At 43.2% G+C, this 21,979-nt stretch overlaps 3 protein-coding genes across 4 annotated transcripts in view; 2 read left to right on the top strand and 1 right to left on the bottom strand.

Annotated features, from left to right (window-relative positions):
* Nucleotides 1-2,720: 2,720 nt before the first annotated feature.
* LOC139434989 (uncharacterized) lies at nucleotides 2,721-4,207 on the top strand. Its single transcript, XM_071205271.1, has 2 exons — nucleotides 2,721-2,999; nucleotides 3,059-4,207. Exons 1-2 carry the CDS (start codon nucleotides 2,721-2,723, stop codon nucleotides 4,205-4,207), a joined length of 1,428 nt encoding a protein of 475 aa, XP_071061372.1.
* Nucleotides 4,208-4,985: 778 nt separating this feature from the next.
* rhbdd1 (rhomboid domain containing 1) lies at nucleotides 4,986-15,719 on the bottom strand. Its single transcript, XM_034098093.1, has 8 exons — nucleotides 15,429-15,719; nucleotides 14,570-14,733; nucleotides 9,929-10,208; nucleotides 9,609-9,741; nucleotides 8,030-8,118; nucleotides 6,922-6,987; nucleotides 6,336-6,452; nucleotides 4,986-5,683 (listed from the first exon to the last, which is right to left on the bottom strand). The coding sequence occupies exons 2-8, from the start codon at nucleotides 14,720-14,722 to the stop codon at nucleotides 5,565-5,567; spliced, it is 957 nt and encodes a 318-aa protein (XP_033953984.1). The 5' UTR covers nucleotides 14,723-14,733; nucleotides 15,429-15,719; the 3' UTR covers nucleotides 4,986-5,564.
* Nucleotides 15,720-19,664: 3,945 nt separating this feature from the next.
* eml2 (EMAP like 2) overlaps nucleotides 19,665-21,979 on the top strand; it is a 52,144-nt gene continuing 49,829 nt past the window's right edge. For both annotated transcript variants that reach the window (XM_034097301.2, XM_034097300.2), the window contains exon 1: nucleotides 19,665-19,947. In XM_034097301.2, coding sequence (XP_033953192.1) covers nucleotides 19,746-19,947 — 202 coding nt within the window. In that variant the 5' untranslated portion in view covers nucleotides 19,665-19,745. The remainder of the gene's footprint in view (nucleotides 19,948-21,979) is intronic.

Below are 21,979 nucleotides of genomic sequence, written 5' to 3'. Positions count from 1 at the left end.
AAAAACTACTGGACGAATAACCCAGTCATCCAAGGCTCTCTAAAGACATGGACTCAGTGTAGAATTCATTTCAAACACAAACAGGCACTTATTGCTTCCCCAATTCTGGCAAATGTCAATTTGTCTCCATCTCTCACTGATCCATCCTTTCGGTTATGGCATGGGAGAGGGATTAGGTGTGTTAAAGATCGTTTTAAGAATGGACACTTTATTTATTTTGAGCAGTTAAAGAAGGATTTCAATAGTCATTTGCATTTATGTGAGGACCCACTTCTCTCTAGCAGCCCCACAGAGTACCTGGATTGATGACTGTTTAAATATGGATCCCTGTGACAGGGGTCTGGTGTCTGTATTATATGACAATATTCAGAGGGTCCCCGCTCCGTCGCTTAATCACTTAATGAGGCAATGGGGGGGAAGAGCTGGGAATAACTATATCAGATACTATTTGGCAGGCAGCAATTCAATTTGTCCACTCGTCCTCAATGTGCATTAGACATGGGCTGCTACAATTTAAGGTTTTGCATAGGTTACATCTATCTGCAAGTAAACTGGCCAGATTTTACCCAGGTCTAGACCCAACCTGCCTCAGGTGCAGTCGGGACGCGGCCAGCCTAAGTCACATGTTTTGGCTCTGTCCAAAACTGGCCCCTTTTTGGACTGGTATATTTAAAACCTTTTCGTACATGTGTAACCCGGCGGTGGATGCTAACCCATTGACGGCATTATTTGGCGTGGTCACACAGGATACACGAATATCAACTGATCAGGCTGAGGCTGTGGCATTCTCTACCCGACTTGCTAGACGTCTGATACTCTTTAGTTGGAAGAAGGCTGCACCGCCGTCTCACAAGCGCTGGGTAGAGGAAGTAATGTCCCATCTGAAACTTGAGCAGCTAAAGCACACTACCCGGGGCTCTATCGCAAAGTACTATAAGGTCTGGCAACCATTCCTGTCCTACGAACGAATTCTCTAACATTGAAATAACGTAGCTAACCCCACCCCACCACATTGTTTTTTATTCATTTATGTTTTCATTTTTACTTTTGGTTATTTAACCATGTCGTTTTTAATTTCATATTATAATGTATGTGTACGTTTATTTTCTATATACATAGTTTGTATCTCCTCTGGATGTCAATTGATATTTTGTATACTTTCTGTGTGTGCTGTATTTTTGAATGTTGAGTGCTGCGGTTTGTTATATGTGGAAAATCAATACAAATATTTGGATAATAAAAGCTGTATATGTTTTTTGGGAGTTTGATTTATTTTAAATTAACACAAATACGAAATGAAAACCTATAATTGCACACTAAAACCATTATTTCAAAAAAAGAACTATTTCACATACATTACATGGGAGCCCCCCATCGATTGATGCGCCCTTAGCATTCGCCTATACTGCCTATGCAGTAGATGAAATAGATTCTCTGTCATGGTGTTTGTTTACCAGCTTCAAGGTCACCATGTTGGAAAGATGACGTTTTAATCGAACATTGGAACTTTTTCAGTGCAGATCTCTATTAAATAACTTGTTATGATCTTTATCAGTTGAAATGATTTCTTCCACACCATTTTTTTTTCTTTTTTCTACATGACTGAAGGATGATGCAGATACAAGCAACCAAAATGCCTTTTTCCACTGCTATTTTACATAGAAAGGAGCCAGTTGAGGTGGTTCGGGTATCTGGTAAGGATGCAATCTGGCCGCTCCGTCCAGCTGGAAGAAGACCCAGGACCAGGTGGAGGGATTATGTCTCCACGCTGGCCTGGGAGTGCCTTGTAATCCCCCAGTCAGCGCTGGGTGATGTGGCCAGGGACAGCGAGGTTTGGGGCCCTCAGCTGGAACTGCTTACTCCGCCTACTGACTCCGGATAAGTGGATGAGGAAGGATGGAAGGATCGTTTTTTCTAAATATATATATATATTAAAAAAATATATTGATCAATCTTTTTCCCACTTATTTTAATTGATCAAACTGTTTTATATTGCCCAATAATAGGCTTTACTATCTGAACATAAGAAGAAACCTTCTGTTCTTAACAAACTCTCTAAATGTAACATGGCTGACTGTTTCCCTGATAGAGAAACATGTGCTCCTGTATTTACGCACCGGAAGTCCCCGTCTTGGTTTATTCAAAAAGGAGAAAACAATAAAATCACATGTATAAACAAGTTTTATTAAGGCCCAACAGCACTTTTTACACAAAAGCAGGTAAACAGTTTGCCTAATTTAGTAAGGTTAAGGGTTAAGGTTGTTATGATAACAAAAGTATGTTAAGACATTAATGAATTGTTGCCTCTGCGATTGGCTAAAGAAATAACACAAACCGCTTCTCATGTCATATTGTTTGTATTGTGCTTGCAACCATGACACCTGGAGTAGAACTCACACTTCACAGATATGAGCTTTTGATTGACTTCCATGGGTAAAGTGATTCAGGTACACTTGGCAGAGGGGAGTCAGAAACTTGCTGAAGGACTCTTCAAAAGGGCTCAAACCTGAATCCTTTGATGATAGACTATTGATGAAGCCACACTAAATGCTCAAATCAGGTATTTGTGTACCTCAGTTTCATCTCTGCTGCTCGGTGGCAGCAGGTTGAGCGATGTTCTGCATGTGTTCACAGACACGTGTGATGCACGACGCACGATGACAAACTGGTAAGAGTCATAAAGCCAGCGACACGTCGAGGAGCAGCTTTGGAATGCACTCATGCTACAGGCAGACGCCACCTGCTGTGAGCGGCGCTTTGTCATCCTGTCCCCATCCTGTCATCTCTCCGTCACTCTGCAGCCCCCACCCTTCATGTTCTGCAGCCCCCCCCCACCCTTCGTGTTCTGCATCCCCCCCCCTTCATGTTCTGCAGCGCCCCCCCACCCTTCGTGTTCTGCAGCCCCCCCCACCCTTCGTGTTCTGCAGCCGCCCCCCACCCTTCGTGTTCTGCAGCCCCCCCCCACCCTTCGTGTTCTGCAGCCCCCCCCCACCCTTCATGTTCTGCAGCCCCCCCCTTCGTGTTCTGCAGCCCCCCCCACCCCCCTTGTGTTCTGCAGCCCCCCCCACCCTTCATGTTCTGCAGCCCCCCCCTTCGTGTTCTGCAGCCCCCCCACCCTTCATGTTCTGCAGCCCCCACCCTTCGTGTTCTGCAGCCCCCACCCAACGTGTTCTGCAGCCCCCACCCTTCGTGTTCTGCAGCCCCCACCCTTCGTGTTCTGCAGCCCCCCCCCTTCGTGTTCTGCAGCCCCCCCCCACCCTTCGTGTTCTGCAGCCCCCCCCCACCCTTCGTGTTCTGCAGCCCCCCCCCACCCTTCATGTTCTGCAGCCCCCCCCCTTCGTGTTCTGCAGCCCCCCCCACCCTTCGTGTTCTGCAGCCCCCACCCTTCGTGTTCTGCAGCCCCCACCCAACGTGTTCTGCAGCCCCCACCCTTCGTGTTCTGCAGCCCCCACCCTTCATGTTCTGCAGCCCCCCCACCCTTCGTGTTCTGCAGCCCCCCCCACCCTTCGTGTTCTGCAGCCGCCCCCCCACCCTTCGTGTTCTGCAGCCGCCCCCCACCGTTCGTGTTCTGCAGCCCCCCCCCCACCCTTCGTGTTCTGCAGCCCCCCCCACCCTTCATGTTCTGCAGCCCCCCCCACCCTTCATGTTCTGCAGCCCCCCCCTTCGTGTTCTGCAGCCCCCCCACCCTTCATGTTCTGCAGCCCCCACCCTTCGTGTTCTGCAGCCCCCACCCAACGTGTTCTGCAGCCCCCACCCTTCATGTTCTGCAGCCCCCCCACCCTTCGTGTCTGCAGCCCCCACCCTCGTGTTCTGCAGCCCCCACCCTTCGTGTTCTGCAGCCCCCCCCTTCATGTTCTGCAGCCCCCCCCCCACCCTTCATGTTCTGCAGCCCACCCCCACCCTTCATGTTCCGCAGCCCCACCCTTCATGTTCTGCAGCCCCACCCTTCATGTTCTGCAGCCCCCCCCCCCCCCCTTCATGTTCTGCAGCCCCCCCCCCCCCCCCTTCATGTTCTGCAGCCCCACCCTTCATGTTCTGCAGCCCCCCCACCCTTCATGTTCTGCAGCCCCCCCCCCCCCCCCCCCCCTTCATGTTCTGCAGGGCCTCTCCGCTCGGCTCCCACGCTCCCCTCGGCAGCATGCAAAACAAACAGTCAAATCTGACTCATGTTAAAACTAGAAAACCTCTGATATTGGGTCGACGCTGAAAAAGCTGAAACGTTGACTTAATGAAATGTATTATGTGAACAGGTTTCACTTAACTGTATGAGGTTAGGTGAAAGCAATAACATTAAGTTGAACCTAATGTTTCTTATTTAAACTTATTATGATTGCTTCCAACTAACCTAATGCAGTTATGTGAAATCTGCTGACATCAGACATTTAATAAAATCAACGGTTCAGATTTTTCAGTGTATATTAATAAAATTGATTATTTGACACCCCCCACTCGTTCTTCTGATCACATGAGGATGCACGGTTTCATTGTGAATACTGCAGCATGGTTTTAGACCCATAATGGCTCGTTGGGTTTCTTTGCTCTAATTTAAGCTGTCCTACTTCCCATCATGCCTCAGGGCTTTAGGCGAAATGGAGCCAGCAATGTACTTCTTTCACGTCGATTTTTAAACTTTGCTTACAGCCACTGTCACTCTCGTGTGGGGATGTTTTAGAAAGTTTTGTGCTTAATCCACTTAATGCTATTCCTAAAAATGATGTATTGAGACGTAAGTAATGTATGTAGTAACAGCGAGTCGTGTCTTTGCTGAAGCCAAGCGGGCCGTCTTGAAACCAGATGTGCGCCATCGAGGCAGAATTACACGTGCCATTATTATGCATGGGGATTTGGCATCAGGTGGTGTTGTGTTTTGCAAATCAAACAAAAGCTGGTTTGAAGGGGAAGCTATCTTTTGTAAACGTTTGGGTATGGCTTGTGTCAATCAGCTTTACCGACTTTATACCTCATGAAAGAAAATGTAATTGGAGTCCATAATAGAATATTTTATTCTATATTGCATTTGTGAGAACAGAAAGAAATAGATTATTTAACCGTCTTTTCTCCACAATAAACAAGATCTGTAAAAAGATAGATATACTAGATAAGTCAAGATTGAGATACATATGTTTGGAAGATATGTTTTGCAAATGAAATGAATATTATGCAGATCTAAAATTGGGTTTTAAACAACTTTAGGGTTTATGAAAAATGGATTGCGGAGCCAATTCCCTTTGGATGAAATGAATTGCCGCATCTCATCATACTGTAGTTGCTTTTATGTGTATATGTTTCATACATACAAAATAATGTAAAAAATACAACGTCAAAAAAGCTTTACGGCATTTGATATGTCCTATTAATTCCCCATTGGAGTCTTCATCACCAGACAACCTCACTGGCTCATAAGCATCTTCACATGAGCAGCTTAGCGTAGCTCGGGTCAGAGCAGCGCTGTCACCGAGCTGATGAAGGGTCAGTCCGTGTGCGCGGACCTTCATCCTGTGAAGTCTGGAGCTTCAGGGGGAACGCCTCCTCTTCTCTTGTCACCTTCACTTCCTTCTTCCTCTTCACTGCCGACTGTTGCTGTCAAACCTCCTCAGTCTCCTCAACCTGATCTCCTCCACTCCGGCCTCACCAGAGAGGTGAAGACCGTAGGGAGGAGGAGCTCCTCTCTGGCTGCTTTGTCCTACAGAACAACACACCGTTAGATTGAGACACTGGCTGTCAGCTGACTCAGAGTGGCTTTATGAACCCGCAGGTCTGCTTTTTGTCCCCAGAAAAATAAATGGAGAAGCGGGGTTCAGTCATTATGCTCCATCTATCAGGAGCAAACTCCAGGTCCACTGTAACCCTCACAACTTTCAAATCCAAACTGAAAGCTTTTTTTCTGCCGGTTTATTCACTGGTTTGTATCTCACACTGAACTGTAACTTTTATTTCTGTATTTTACCAGTCTTATTTTATTTTAACTTTGCCCAAAGGCTTCACATTAAAAACAATTATAAGATCTTTTTAATGACTGTTTTTCAATGTATTTAAATGTAATTGTATATGTATTATATTCTTCTGTTAAGCACTTGGAATGGCCTTGTTTTTAAAAACAGCAGTGCTTTCACATAAACACATGGAAAACGTGAACTAAAACATATTTCATAAAATGAAGAGTAAAACAAATAGAATGTAATAAAACACAAGTACAATAACATAAAAGCAAGTTTTTAAAAGAGATTTAAAAGAAATTAGCAAAAAAAAAATAATTGAAACCTTATGAAAATCTTTTCATTAATGGAAGATAGTGTCATTAGAATCCCCCCCCCCCCCACACTCCCCTCCCTTACCCCCGTCGTTCAGACTGTTTCTGATGGCCGCCTCGAGCTGCTCCTCCTCTGTCAGTCCGCTGCTATAAGAAGCTGTGTGGGGGGGGGCGTAGTCTGGAGGATGGTTCTGACGGTATCCTGAGTATGCAAACACACACATGCAATATGGAATAAGCAATGAAACACAATTGAAAAAGGTTAAGGCTTGAGACCAAATGTCAGTCTTTCAATACCTTCTGAGTTCTATGTTCTGTGTGTGGAACTACTACTACTTTTGTTTTCACATTGAGCACCGAGGAGTTGCTTGCTCGCACACTGTCTGAACGAGCTTCACAGCGGCCCATCTGCTCAGAATAACAGCCTTTTTTATCTTTGTTATTGTTTCTGTCTGACAAACACGTCCAAAAACACGCTTTTCATCCCATTTCTGCAGTGACATCACATCAGTGGTGCTTTCCTGACAATATGTTCAACTGGAAACGCTTGCAGCGTCTGGACAACAATGACATGCAGCGGCATGCGCTCACCCTGCATTGGACACACAGATACAATCAAATTCTAGCTAAACTTGTGTACATGCAATGACTTTCCCAGAATGCTTTGGTACCTGTCGAGCCTGATGAGTTGTAGTATGCACTGGGTCGGGAGTCATATCCGCTCGATGTAACAAACCCTGGTGGAATATAGATAAAGAGACCATTTTAGGACAAACAGTGTTTTAATGTTTCTCCAGTATTGTTTTAACACATGAACTGTCACCTCGTAGTCATAGATACTAGGGGCGGGAATTTGAAAGCAAATGTATATTCCAATATTCGACCCTCAAAAAAACGGTTAACCGATTAACCGAAATGTACATATCCTATGAAAATAAATAAATGTGGGACAAATGTTGACAAAAATAAATAAATAAAAAATGTAATTTAGAAAAATAAATAAATACATGTTCAAATAGGTATAGAAACCAAGTAGAATGTGTCAATGTATTGAGCTGGTGATCACAGTGTGAACAGTTGACAGCTATAGGCCTGCAGCTTTCATGCCTAAAACATAACTGGGTTTTTAAATGAAAGAGGGATCAAACACGAACAACATAACGGGTCAGGGTAACGTAACCCGTGACAACAGAGATCGACCTGTAACAGGGCCTATGCACAGAATGCAGCTATTCAATACTCATTCTTCTTTAAGAATATGAGCATGTCTACTCAGGGGAGAGGCGGGTCAGAATCAGGCCAGCTGTAGAGAAGACCCTCTCAGCTGGGATGTGGGACTAAGATGAGGTTTGATCTGCGTGTGGGGAGGGGCAGCAGCTGCAGCTCTGCCCGCTGTGAGGGGCCGGTGAGCAGAGCAAAACACACCTTGAGACCTAACACGCTTAGCGATGGCACTGTCGTATACATTGAATTCTTCCATTTGATAATATATAATCAACTTAGGCACCCCTCCCAAAAAATAAAATAAAGATTACAATACAAATATTCATAACTCATATTCTAATATCTGAATAATGTTGAATATTCGATTAATCGTTCACATCCCTAATAGATACTGAGAGCTTCCATGAGGCTAGTATATGACCTGAATCACAACTAAATCTATTTAAAGAATTTAAGGAAGATGAAACCTTTATCTTTATTCATTCATATATTTGCTAACCAGAGAGTGGGTTTTGAACACGTTACAAGGCAACACAGAATCTGATGATTTCCGACCTGCACATTTCTTCATGACGGCCTTCAGGGGTCCTAACGTGTAGAGCAGACCCACCAGGATCCCAGCCAGGTGACCAATCAGAGAGGTCCTGAGGAGACACACAGTAACTCCTGACTACTCAAACACTGCCACCTGGTGGACACCTTCATTCGTAACAGCATGTAGTAACAAAAGGGAAACTTATCTAAAGAACAACTGTGATACAGTTTTTCTACCTTAAATACTTTAGCAACTTCAATTTACTCATGAATATTATTGACTTTTCTTAACTCTTTTTAATGACTAAATACAAATCAAAATAAGAAAAAATACACTCCGGACATTAAATTTATTTAAAAATCAAACTTCATGACATATAGTTTGCAATGATTTAGTTTCACCTTTTTTTTTAAAGTCCGACAATTGCCAAGTTGTGAGAAAATAGGGACAACCTTCTATCATTGAACTTCGAAACATGAGTGTTGTTTGGTGAGTAATGGATAAAACACACACAGACTGGAATACCTCTGATGTGCAATATAATATCTGTAAATATACAACTCTGTGCAATATATCCTCCTGCAATTCCACGTTTATTTATCTCAGTTTACTTACAGTTTGGCATACAGTACCAGCTAGCTCTTTAATTCAATATGGTCACTTTTCTTCTACCATGGTTAGGGATGGGTATCGTTTGAAATGTATCGATTCCGGTTCTTATCGATTCCCCGTTTTGATTCCAAAATTGTAAAAGAAAGAGGTCAAATGTTTAGATAATAAAAATATCTTTATTCTTTTAAGCTTTAACTGACATTTTTACAAATAAAAAATATACATGCAATACAAATGTATTGCACAATAGCTGTGCTTTATTTTAACTGAGCTGCCTGTGGCCAGCTATTAGCAGGCATTACACTGTGCCTCGTCTTTTTCTTTCTTAGTGTAGTGGAGCCTCACTTCAGAGCGTTTACCGCGACCCATCTTTGGTGTTATGAAGTGACTGAGCTCGTGAACTGTCTACGGGGGGGCGGGGGAGCCTCGCTGCGGGGCAACTGTAGACCTTTGTCGCCTGTCAGCGCAACTTACATGACGCCGTTAAGGGCGGTGCCGGCCGACAGCAAACCGAGCCGGCCGTCAACTTCCCGCTGACGACCGGCCGTTCTGTGATTCTCCAGAACACACAGATGGCCAGTCCGCCCCTGTATTCCACCGGGTCACCGCGGCGCAGACGGACCCGGTGGAATACAGGGTCTACCGCGTTTAGGAACCGTTAAGCAGAACCGAAATTGTGTATTTTATATGGGTACCCGGTATTCTCTTATCGGTTCTCACCTGGAACCGAGTTTCGGTTCTCAACCCTAACCATGGTGTACATCTCTGCTATTTGTTTTACTAATTGTGTTATTGACTTTAAGTCTACAGTATCTGCTGTTTAATAATGTACATTTACACGTTGCAGGACATATACAGGACTTCTGATTGATATGTGTTTCTGAAGCACTAAGCCCAGCAGGGTCATTGCTCTACAACATACATCAAGCGAGTTCTGTTATCTCTACAGCAGATCTGCGGAGTGAACACCTTTGACAGGTAACTCACCCAGGTGACATCATGTGGATCAGCACCAGCTCCACCCAGCTCACGTAGCGGTTAGACACCGGGAGGCCCATCACATGGGTCACAGCTCCAGGGTGGTAGTGGTTACTGAGCACCTTCAGAGCAAACAGGACACCTGCGCACGCACGCCTGTTATCTTTCAATCCATAACCTACTCATTTAAGAATAAATACTTCTCTGCATTATAAAGCTTCCCGTTTAAGACAATGTCATTTCTCATTTTCATTTTGTGCTACATCTAAAGTCCAATCTTTAACACAGATCTCCCAGCTTTGTGTGTGAGTTTGTTAGACTCACTGTACCTGAGAAGCCCACGGCGCAGGCCGTGCTGTAGGACTGGTCCTGGGTCAGCTCTGTCAGCGCGGCCTCCAGCAGCAGGTACACCCCCCCGGTGAGCAGAGAGAAGACGCACAGCAGGTAGAGGAACCAGGGGCCCCCCAGCCGCCGCTCCAGGTTGGTCCCTTTCCAGAGGAAGGAGGCCATGTTGAAGTAGAGGTGCCAGTCATCCACGTGGTGCAGCGGGGACAGCAGCAGGCGGCGCCAGCCCCCCTGCCAGTAGGCCTGCTGCACACTCACACACGCCTGAGAGAGGAAACACAGAATTAGTTTTTGTTAGAGCCAAGGATCATCCCAATGTCCCGACTCCACCCCTCTTTCTCCATCAGCACACGCCATATTGAAAGACGTCCCAGCTGCTGAGATGCAGAGGAGTCGAGGAAGGAGGAGGCTTCCAGAGGAGAGAGGAGTGAGGAAACATGGCGTGGGGAAGTGTTATTGCTACAAGCGTATCAATACTCCGCCCCACAGTTGTCTGGATGGCGCCTGTTGTGGACTCAGGATGATCAAAGTCATCAAATGTTTACTGTGCTTTCATTTCAGTAAAACATATAAATCCCTTGCATAAATAAACAGAAAAGTGTGTGTCAAATACATATATAAAACAAAGAAATCATTGCGGACTGCTTCTTGTGTCTTGTGAACTAGGATGCTGTTTAGGAGTGACGCAGTGATTGAGGATATATCATAACTGAGGACTATGGTCTTACAAGGGTGGAGCTGAGGCTGGAGCCACATGAGGACGATAAAGCAAACGGACCGAAATCGATATCAAAAAAGTCTTCCGTCCACACGCAACAGGCACCAGAAACGTGTCCGTTCACACAAGACCGCTCGAAAGCGCTGGAGACGCTGTAGTACATATGCCAGGCCTGTAAGTGGCGCTGTAGTCTGCCACAAAAGCAGCGAAGAAGACTTCCCGCGCATGGTTGCCCTCAGGGCCGGCCCTAGACTTTTGGGGGCCCTAAGCGAGCTTTTACTTGAGGGCCCCCCTCACTCTAGCGCATTCTCACGTAACAACACGGAACCAACTTTTGTCTTATGATGTTAGCATAAGCACACATATTGTATAAATAAGCATGTAAACACCGTGGACCTAACCTCCTCTAGGGGGGTCCTCACCTCTTCTAGGGGGGTCCGGGGGCATGCTCCCCCGGGAAGATTTTTTTTTTTTTTTAATATTGAAGTTAAAAGCATCGATCTGGTGCACTTGGAGAGCAAAATTAAGAGATCTATGGATACATCTCTCAACACCCATATGAAACATAACTGTAAGCAGATTTTTCTTTATGGATATTTTACAAATCACTTAAACTGTATTCTTGTTTTGTCATATAGTATTTCATAATTGTTTTTCATTTATTCTCTCTGGCTGTCCATCTCATAATGTTCACATATAAACTAGCTGTCAATAGGAATATCATTCAGAAGAATTATAATTTATTGCAAAAATCTGTCACAAAAAGAGGTTGCACATTTAAATGCAGGTGTTATGGCAACGTCAGTGGCCCAACAGCCACATTTACTGCTGCAAATACGTTCAAAAATGCTGTTGACACGTAAAGCAGTGGCAACTATGCCACCATTTCAGCTGACTTTTTCTCAGAAATACTGTCACATAACATCCATATATTTCAGTGCTAGGTTGATGCTTAGCTAAGCTAACTATGAAACACTTTAACTGACAGGACTCCGGATCAACTGGTAAGGTAGCTTCTAGCTTCATGTCGAACAGTAAGTCAACATTTCCCAGGGCTTTCTTTGAAATCACCAGGTAATGCTAAAAAACATTTATTTAATATTAGGGCTGTCAGTCGATTAAAATATTTAATCGCACGATTGTCCATAGTTAATCGCGATTAATCGCAAATTAATCGCACATTTTTTATCTGTTCTAAATGTACCTTAGAGGAATATTTTTCAAGTTTTTAATACTCTTATCAACATATGAGTGGACAAATATGCTTTATGCTAATGTTTATTATCATTTGAACAATGACAAATATTCTCATGAATATTAAACAACAACCTCTGAACATTACAAATATTCGTCTCAATTCAACCTAGAACCTCTCTCATACAATAATACAATACAAATGGTGTGTGTGTGTGCTTGTGCGTGTGCGTGTGTGTGTGTGTGTGTGTGATGGATCGTTGGAGCTATGTGCAACTCAAGGCATATGCTCGAACGGGAGCTGCCTGGACGGTGCAATCATGTTGCGCACTATCCGTGCTTAGTGTACTGACTTTTCGTACAATGTCCCGCTGTCTGGCTTCCTGCATAAAGTCAAGTGCTCGGCGCAGTTGTCGGCGAAATGTCGCTCCTCTGTTTTCATTTAAACAGCTCCTTATATCCGTTAGCGCAGCTAGCTAGCACCAGATGCTAACAACAACAATGCACGTAAGGTCTCTCTCTCGCTCGCTCGGGCCACACATACACACACCCTCCCGGTCCTCCCAATAGCCAGTCGGTGCCTGCCGGTGAGCGTGGAAGTGTGGTCTGCCACAAGCGGGCGGCAGGAGCGGGGCTGTCAGCATCAGCTTGTAGATGGTATATTAAACTCCATGCTCTCTGAAACTACGGGGCGGCCGAGGACAAAAAATATACATGCGTTAATTGCGTTAAAATAATTAGTGGCGTTATTTTTTTTTGCGTTAACGCGTTATTAACGCGTTAACTTGACAGCCCTATTTAATATATCTGGCTAGCTATAGCTACTTGCTAACGGTTTAGCTTACCACCGCGATTCAAAGTAACGTCAACGTAGCTGTAATTTATGCTTTGCTTACATGTTTGCATAACTTGGAAGTTTACTGACATTTACATACCTTGTTCACCCGGCTCAAGTCAAAAGACAACAATTCTCAAGTGGTGGCTCACACAACAACCCCAGAGCCACCACTTGAGAATTGTTGTCTTTTATAAGAACAAATGTTCTTATGTCCATCTTCAAAAACTCTGAGTCCGACTGACAGTTTAAACATTGTCACAGCTCACAGGATAGGTACCTGTCAGCCAATAAGACGATGTTTATTTCCATTCAACTCTCTGATTGGTCTGGTGTCTTGCCTCTGTTGCATTCACTGAACACGGGAAATTAGTGTCATGATGAGGTTCAGGTAAAGCACGGTTAATGTATTATATGATTGACTCAACAATATAATACATGACTTTGAAAGTAGGCAATCTAGGCATATTAACACAATTAATTAAACATACTTATCACGGCGACGGTGTACTGAGATTTAATTGTTTTTAATTTAAAAAAAATATATATATATATTATTATTTTTATTTTTTTGCTAGGGGGCTCCTTAGTGGCTGCGGGGCCCTAAGCGGCCGCTTATGTCGCTTAATGGGTCGGGCCAGCTCTGATTGCCCTTCTGTTTATTCTCCGCTCTGGTTCTTTTTCTCCCTCCCCGAAGCAAGCGTGTGCTCCTGCTGTATGTCTCTCCGGTAGTCCACCAGCAGATGACAAACACCCTCCTCTCGGCCTCTTCCAAGGGACGAGGGGACCGTGCAGCAGAGTTTCAGTTAGATTTTTTTTCGCCGGTCAACATGTCCGTTAAAGTTGAAATCTTCCGAACAAAATTAGAAAAGTGCCGGTCAGAGGTCTTCTTTGTTATTTATTGAGCTTTAAAACAAATGAATAACGACTCTATACAATAATACAAAACGGAGCCTCTCTTTTCCTCCCCCTCTTCTGACAGCCCAGCAGCTGATCTCTGAGCAGGAGAGGTGGGAGAGGCGGGGCTATTGCTTCAACGTTATCCGGAAATGATCGTATAGGCGTAAACACGGAGCCGTTTCCCGACCCAGAGCGTTTCGTTTGCAGATCTACCCACCTTGGGACCCGTTATCGTTTTCTGCGTTTCCATGTCGGCCGTCTTTCTGATAGTGAACTGTAGCAGATACGACCGTTATCGTGGCCAGGGCCTGAGATGAGAAGAAGAGCCCCAGTGGGAAATTCAGTAGTCTCGAGTGGAAGATAAGAGACTACAACTCCCACGGTGCTAGCCTATTAAGATGCACAGATAAGGACAACATGTGTGGAAGCAAGACACAGTTCGTAACCGTTTGTATTCCTTAAGGTTTATTATCTAACAACCAAGTAAAATATAAGTTTGCTTATTCTTTTAAATTGAGTTTTCGCCTTTTTTAAATCTTGTAAAGTTCTAATTTTTGTTGAATTAGATTGGATATAATTCTATTTTTTGTATTGATCACACAAAATGCATAATATAAAGCCAGCTTCACAGTCTTCACAAACAGGAGTAGAAACAAATAGGTTGAAAGGTGTGTGTTTAAAAAGGGGTCTAAAGGGGCTCATATTGAATAACCTTGATAGAGTATAAGACATAAGACATTATAGTTTCTACTTACTGGGAGAAAGAAAAGCAGCAAATTCAATCAGAAATCCTTCATTCATACCACAGCGGGGAACATGACATTGTTATAGCAAAGGTGAGTGTAAAGATGAAGACAAAATAAAAAAACACATTTACCAGAGGCAAACTCATATTAATAAAATAAATTGTAAGCTGTTTTCTACAACATGTGATGGTGTTATTTCTGTCCCATTAAAACTCTATCATCAGTGCATTACCTGCATGAGAGGCGCAGCAGGGAATAGGAACAGATACACGTTGAGTCCCAGCACAGCCAGCGTGACGGGGGGGATGTTGTCCAGTCCCATCTGGAACAGCTGGGAGGCCAGCAGCATCAGGCCCAGGTGGGACCCCCTCTGTCGGGGCCGCATGCTGAACGCAGCTGGGAAGAGACAACGTCAGAGTGTTACTCATTTCTGCGTGACAGGACTAATGGCACGGAGTAAGACGGTTTAGGACATGAGGGGTCATTTTAACCTGTATATATAATATATATTATTCTGAATGAATAATTTTGCTTTGGTCACTTTTTAGTTTATCAAGAAGCCAATACTTTTCTACTTTTACTTGAGTAACATTTTGAAAAAGATCTGAGTACTTCTCCCACCTCTGGTGTTTTGTAACCATGAGTCGGATAAATCAGTAAATCTGAATCAGAGGCTTCAAGACTTAAATGTACAGTTGTATTTAATCGAGCAACACTTTTATAAAGAGATAGTGACCACCTCTGTAGGCCCAGAGTGTGACTTTTACATTGAACATACACATGTTTAAAATTGGTGTATGCCCTAAATATCTATTAAACCTAAATGCAGCAGTCACACTCACTGACACACTACGTTCTGGAACTGCCTCAAAGTACATTTAGTTGTTTTTTTTGCAGTAAAATCACCAAGCTAGCATTTACTAACTGGAGGCTGTATACATTCATTTAGTTATTGAGGGTCATTTAACAACTTCTGAGCTAAATGCTGAAAGTTGGCTAACATCGACATTTGATAACACTTAATAAATACCTTAATAAAACCCTCCCAAACACATATGTATCCACATACTAGTGACTGGAAATGGACTTACTGTCAGTGGTGTCTGTGGTCGGGGAGCTGGCACACCTCCTCCTCCTATGATGCTAATGTTAATGCTAACGCTAAAATAAGTTTGCAGTTTTAAGCAAAGAGGTCTACAAGTCTGTTCAGCTCCACAAGAACATCGCTTTAAATGATTCAGCGCTATCAGGTAGCTTTCCGTGTACCTTTATACATCTGAGTCACACGTCAGCAGAGAGTGTTTCTCTATATTTCATCATTTTCTAGCAGCTTCAAGTAACTGCTTAAGTGGGTAGTTTGAGTCGGCTGTCACGTGACAACAACAAATCTACGTAACTGGCGCATGCGCATTATGGATACTTCCTATTCGTCTAGCTTATACATTTGTTCTGCACACTTCAAACATATTCACCAGTTGTTTTCCTACTCCTAACGCTGCTCGAATGTCTTATTTCTCCGCTTTACATTTCCACTATTTACAGAACCTCCACAGGTAATACGTAAACAAACCTTGCATTCCGTTTAACACGCTATGATCATTTATATACATACATTATTGTCTCTTTTGATCATTTTCCCCCTCTTACCGTTTCATAATAATACATAATTTCCACCCAGATGTCCATCCAGTATTTCTCAGCATCAATGATTATGTATTTTATTTTTTAAAGTTCTCACGGGAAGTGTTAGTAGACAGAACTTACCGATGACATCTAGAAACACGACTGCCATCTAACGGATGAACACCAGAATGCACTGCTAGCCCATAAGACAGCAAGGTTTTTATTTACTGATTTCAATGACGCAGATTCAGCAGTTACGCAACAGTACAGAGAGTAACAATTATTTGAGGTTAGTATGAACAACATTGTTACTTTTACATCTTAGTTTCTACCTTGACTCAGGTAGAACAGCAGTGTTTGTTTCTCTCTCATTCAAAGGTTAGTTACCGTGTAGAATTGAAAATGCATGCTGCCCTCTAGTGGTCGCAGTGAGGACCTATATAAAGGTAAAACGTCAAGTTAGACACGACCAGAGCTATTTAATAGAAGAGTTACGACACCGGAAGTCCAAAAACGGTTATCGTCACGTGGTTCATGTAGACGAGGGATCGTTCCCCGGAAGTTCATGGCGGGCAATGTGAATGCATTGATAACAGGAGATAGAACTACGATTTTTGGTAATTATTAGTGAATAAAGGTTTTGATTTGCAATATTTATACAACAAATCGATATGTGTATGTATTTACATCAATATGTTTTCAAAAATAAAATCGAATTTGCTAATATTAAGTGATAATATTAGGATTAGTGTGAACAACTAGTTTACATGTTACTAACAGTGCCTTGGTTAAAGAGCCTGTTGCTGTTTATTTATAGCTTTGAATTCTTTCAAACCAATATTATCTTCTTAAACTTGTATGGTAGTCAGGAGGATCACTTTCTAATGTTTATTGATACATTTAGAGGGAGGGGATCTAAAGTAATGCTTTAAAATTCAGATTGGATTCATTTCTACCATTTTCTTAAATTCATGGTAGTTTCAGTAATCCCCTGGTAATTGAGGACACAAGTTATCTAAATGACTAATGTCATCTTTATGGCTTTCAGAAAGGACAGGAGACCGACAGGATATGATGATGATGGTGATGATGTTAAATGTGTTGCTTTAGGAACATCCATTGCAAATACATGGAATTCAATAAACATTGAATAGCATATCATGCAGTTTGTCGGTGCCTTTTCCTCCGTGTTGTCCTGGTTTGCTGTGCTGCCTCCTAGTAGCCACCATGGTTTGATGTGCTGCCTCCTAGTAGCCACCATGGTTTGATGTGCTGCCTGGGGATGCTCAAATCGCTCAGAGAAAGGAGTACGAATGTACGGCTTCCCCACTGACACAGAGCGGAGGAAAAAATGGCTGGCTCAAGTCAGCAGGAGCAATTTCACGACCAACAGCAACAAAATATGTGATTTATATACAAACACTGCATTTGCACTTTTTCACAAAACGAAAACCACACCATTGGGAAAGCTTAATGTTTTGTTTAATACAAAAAAACAGGGAAAGGCTTGAAAAACACTGAGAGTTGAGACTCAGGTTGCAGGGTGAGGGTCTCAGTGCAGGTATTCAGGCTCCATTGAACCCCCCTCTGGTTCTTGTGCTGAGAGAGGAAGCAACAGACAGGAGAAAGGGTTATACACACCTATATAGCACACCTATTGCCTTGGGGAGATAAGGTGTTTACTTATATAAAACAGTAGTATTAAACGTACCTTGTGTTTTCACTCTCACTTAAGTCCCTCTCCCTTTGCCATCAATCCAGAATCAGCTGGGCTGCAACATTATACATAATCACAAGGACACAATATGGCTCTGCTAAAAACACTCACTTTTACACTCACCAAAGTTATATTTATCTAATATTTAACTCCCTCCACCCCCGCATACAATCCCGTTTAGAAGCCCCTCTTCTCTAATTCAACATGTTGGACGAAATGACATAGAGAGAACGGAATTTACAATTAAAAGGCTGTTCAACGTGTGTTGCTAACTTGCTTCGGTATGCTAGCTTAATCTGTTATCTGTAAACGTTCCCTAAATCTACTAATTTAGGGATAATCCACTGACATCCTTTAATACACATGTTCATTTGAATCAGATGTACTGATAATATCCGCAATATACATCTTTAAACTTCTTCTTACCTTTAAAAGTCCGTCACGAACGGTGTATTATGCTGCAACTCCACAGCTCTGCCAGCCTTGGCGCTAACTTCCGGGGAACGATTGAGAGGCTCCACGATCCGCCATTGCTGTAAAAAAGTGGTCCATTAGAGTGAACGGAGATGTCGTAACTCTTCTATTAAATGGCTCTGGACACGACAAGATAGTACGTAGCCTACTTCCTGTGATTTATTTAAAAAAGAACTCTATCTGGCAGAAGCAGTCAGCAATAATTCATTTTGCCTTAATTATAATTGTTCCATTTGCTGTAAACATTGTACATGTCCAAGCTTTATGTCAGATAAAGGATTTCTGATTTAATAAAAGATTCATGGGTTCATAATATTATAGACATCAGTGTGGCCTCATGTGACATTTAGTCAACTGAAATCAAAAACATATTTGAAATTGTGACAGAACGTGAATGTGCATTGGAGCCTGGGGGAAATGAACAGCATTTCAGCGAGAAGCCAATCCATGCCATGCATTATGGCCGCTGCGCAGGGGGTTTAACATCCTGCTCTGCTTAATGGTCTTTGGAATAAATTACGAGCACGTGTGTCTCTACAGACAGTCTATGGTTCCACACCGTTTCCCAATGAATTATTCAGGAACACAACTCCACACCGGTATTACCTTTCTCTTTTCAGAAACGTTAGCTTCAATTGCACGTAAAGGCAATCGACACCAGCAGTTCCGGTTTGATTCATAAAATATCAGCTACAGTCACGTTCATCTGCCTCGCTCCCGCCTCCAACAATCAAGAGCCGAAGCTGGTGGAGAGCCTGTTGCTATAGTAACAACGGTACGCAGGGCAGATAAGGCAAGGAAGTTTCGTCAAGCCAGCGAGTGTCAAATAGATTATTACCGGGAAAGTAATGGTTCACTCTTCAAAATAAAAGCACAGGATATACAAAAGATAGTATGGCTACACATCCATGAATGAATAAATGAAATGGTACATACTTTACTGAAACAAAAAATATCATACTTACTCATAGGATCAGCACAGATAATAAAGCTCAAAATGCAGAATCAATAAAGACCCAAAAGTGATCATGATATTTGTATAATTATGGAATAGAAATTGCTTTTAACTAGAATTATGTTGAAAACACAGAAAGGCTTTGACATAGTGTTAAATTCACATTATTAGGAGATTAATGTGATAGGCTAAAGTGGAGTGTTTGGCTGTTATTTTCTTTGAGTTGTAAATAATTGAAAAATCCAGAAAATCCAACCGATGGAAATAATTGAGCTCAGCTGTGAGGAATGAACAACATGTTCAGCATCAACATTTGAGAAACAGAACTGTTTTCATCTTTTTGTATGTTATGTTAACCTACGGAGGGAAAGGGGGATTCAATATTAAAACGTTTTTCAAAAAGAGATACTTTACGGATATGAATATTACATTTTGTACATTTGATTTAAAAATAAGAGTAGAGGAGCACAACGACAGTCCTGTAAATGGTGTGTTGTGCTTCGCTGTGACTCTTATTTTGAAAGTGCTAAGCGGAAGTGCAGAACATGACATAGTGTGGAGTTTGACGCTGGCAGAGAGGCAGGAGCGGGAGAGTGGAGGGGAAAAGGAGCAGGTACAGGTGTATGTGTCTGTCTGTTTATGAATGTGGGGGAGACAGGAAGGGCTGCCGGCGTGAAGAAGAGACGGAGAGGGGTGAAAGGAGAAAAAAGGAGCCGAGAGAGGGGCGGGAGAGCCGGGAAGGAAGCAGGAGTCAGAGGAGAGGGAATGATGTCGGAGAGGATCTCTTCGTGTGGGAGTCTGTATGACAGCACCAACCTGCTGCTACAGTACTGCAACAACGGTGAGCCCCCATCCAAACCATCACACACACAACACACACACATGTAGACATGAACGGGGATATGTGTTCAGAAATGTGCAAACATCGAGTACAACATTGACACTGTCATGCATTCGTTGAAAAATACTTAAGAACACATTTGCCATCTGCATATTCGCCTAAGTGACCGCACACTTGAGCCTGATTGGCTGCATTATACATGAATGCCATTTAATCTATGAATGAATTGTATCATATCGTCATTCAATGTGTTGTAGGTTTTTTGAAAGAAACAAGTATCCACCTTTTACATTTAAAAACAACAAACAAAATGTTTTTCTCAAGGCTTCCCCCCTATTCTATGTTCCAACCGTTGGAGTGAATTATGAGAGTTGTATTGTTGATCACGTGCTGTGAGGGTTATTTACCTGTGATGCGTTCAGGTGCCTCTCAGTCCACAGCTCTGTCTCTAAACCCACTCACCTGTAACACCAACACGCCTGTAGGGTGTTGGGTATCATGGATGAGAACATGGTTACATTTGCAACATTGCATCAACTCCTGAACCGGATACACTTTTGGTATTTGAATAAATGATGGCCACAGTCTCTGCCATATCCTGCTTTACAAATATCATGCAAATACCTGCTGAAGGAACGATCATATCTGTGGGGACAATGGAGGACTGTGGGAGCTTATTATTACATGTGTCTCTCCAGCTGTTTCACACACAACACTTGATCTCTCAGTGCTGCCACTGCTTCTTAGTGATGTACATATTACCCATGATGTCAATTGAATGCATGTAAACTGTTGTCTCCACAAACCATGGCTGCAGCCTGCTAAACTTCACAGACAGCCATATTGAGTGACAGGTGCAGAGCCAGCGGGATCATGGGTAGTGTGTTCCGATCCGAGCCGTGTCCGAGGCCTCCTGCCGCTCCTCAGCTCAACATTGAAATGAGACTGTAGGAGAGACACCCAGGATCTGTTTGGTGAGCCGCACAGGGGCTTAGTGCAGGTGATCTTAGAATACTATCCAATAGAAACTATGACGTGGATAATGTCAGCTGCAGGTTGAGTGACAGCTGGTCCTGCTGTGAGGGTCAGATGCTCCGGTGTGTCCAGGGAAGTGTGCCCTTGAGTCTGCAGGGTCTCTGCTAAGAGCTGCCATCAAAGTACACACTTCATGCTGGTCTTTATCTGCACTGATCACTCAGGTGTGTGTGTGTGTGTGTGTGTGTGTGTGTGTGTGTGTGTGTGTGTGTGTGTGTGTGTGTGTGTGTGTGTGTGTGTGTGTGTGTGTGTGTGTGTGTGTGTGTGTGTGTGTGTGTGTGTGTGTGTGTGTGTGTGTGTGTGTGTGTGTGTGTGTGTGTGTGTGTGTGTGTGTGTGTGTGTGTGTGTGTGTGTGTGTGTGTGTGTGTGTGTGTGTGTGTGTGTGTGTGTGTGTGTGTGTGTGTGTGTGTGTGTGTGTGTGTGTGTGTGTGTGTGTGTGTGTGTGTGGCCTGTATGTGTGTGAGTGTGAGGCCTGTATGTGTTCTCTGATATTTGCAGGCATTGTTTTGTTTGCCGTCTTCCAGGTCCCCTCATGTTGAACTGAATGGTTGTGTGCATGTGTCTTTGGTCAGATGCCTGAAGAAAGGTCTGTGGTTGAAACAAGCTGAAGACTGAGAGGATTTGTTTACGACATCCACGTGTCAGCAATCACCCCACTGCCAACGTCTGCAGCTTCTATGTTTCTTTAACACGGCGGTTGCTAACGAGTGTATAAATGAGACTGCTGAACGTCGTCATGCCAACACAAGTGTGCCTTAGCTTAGCAGAGGTGATATTACATGCAACATTGATGCAAGGAGAACATGCTGTCCCACAATGCCTTGCTGCAACATTAACCGTGACACAACATTCAGCCGGTCACGGAAACATCCGATCATGACCGAGACATGCGTGTTCAACGTTCAACACTATAATAATCAAATTGGAGAAATATGAACGTTACTTTCTTTGCTTTTTACTAGAGCCGGGACTCAATTAAAAAAATTAATCTAATTAA

The sequence above is a fragment of the Pseudochaenichthys georgianus genome, chromosome 13, assembly GCF_902827115.2.
Source record: "Pseudochaenichthys georgianus chromosome 13, fPseGeo1.2, whole genome shotgun sequence".
NCBI classification, from domain to species: Eukaryota; Metazoa; Chordata; class Actinopteri; order Perciformes; family Channichthyidae; genus Pseudochaenichthys; species Pseudochaenichthys georgianus.
This window is presented reverse-complemented; position numbering and strand designations above follow the sequence as displayed.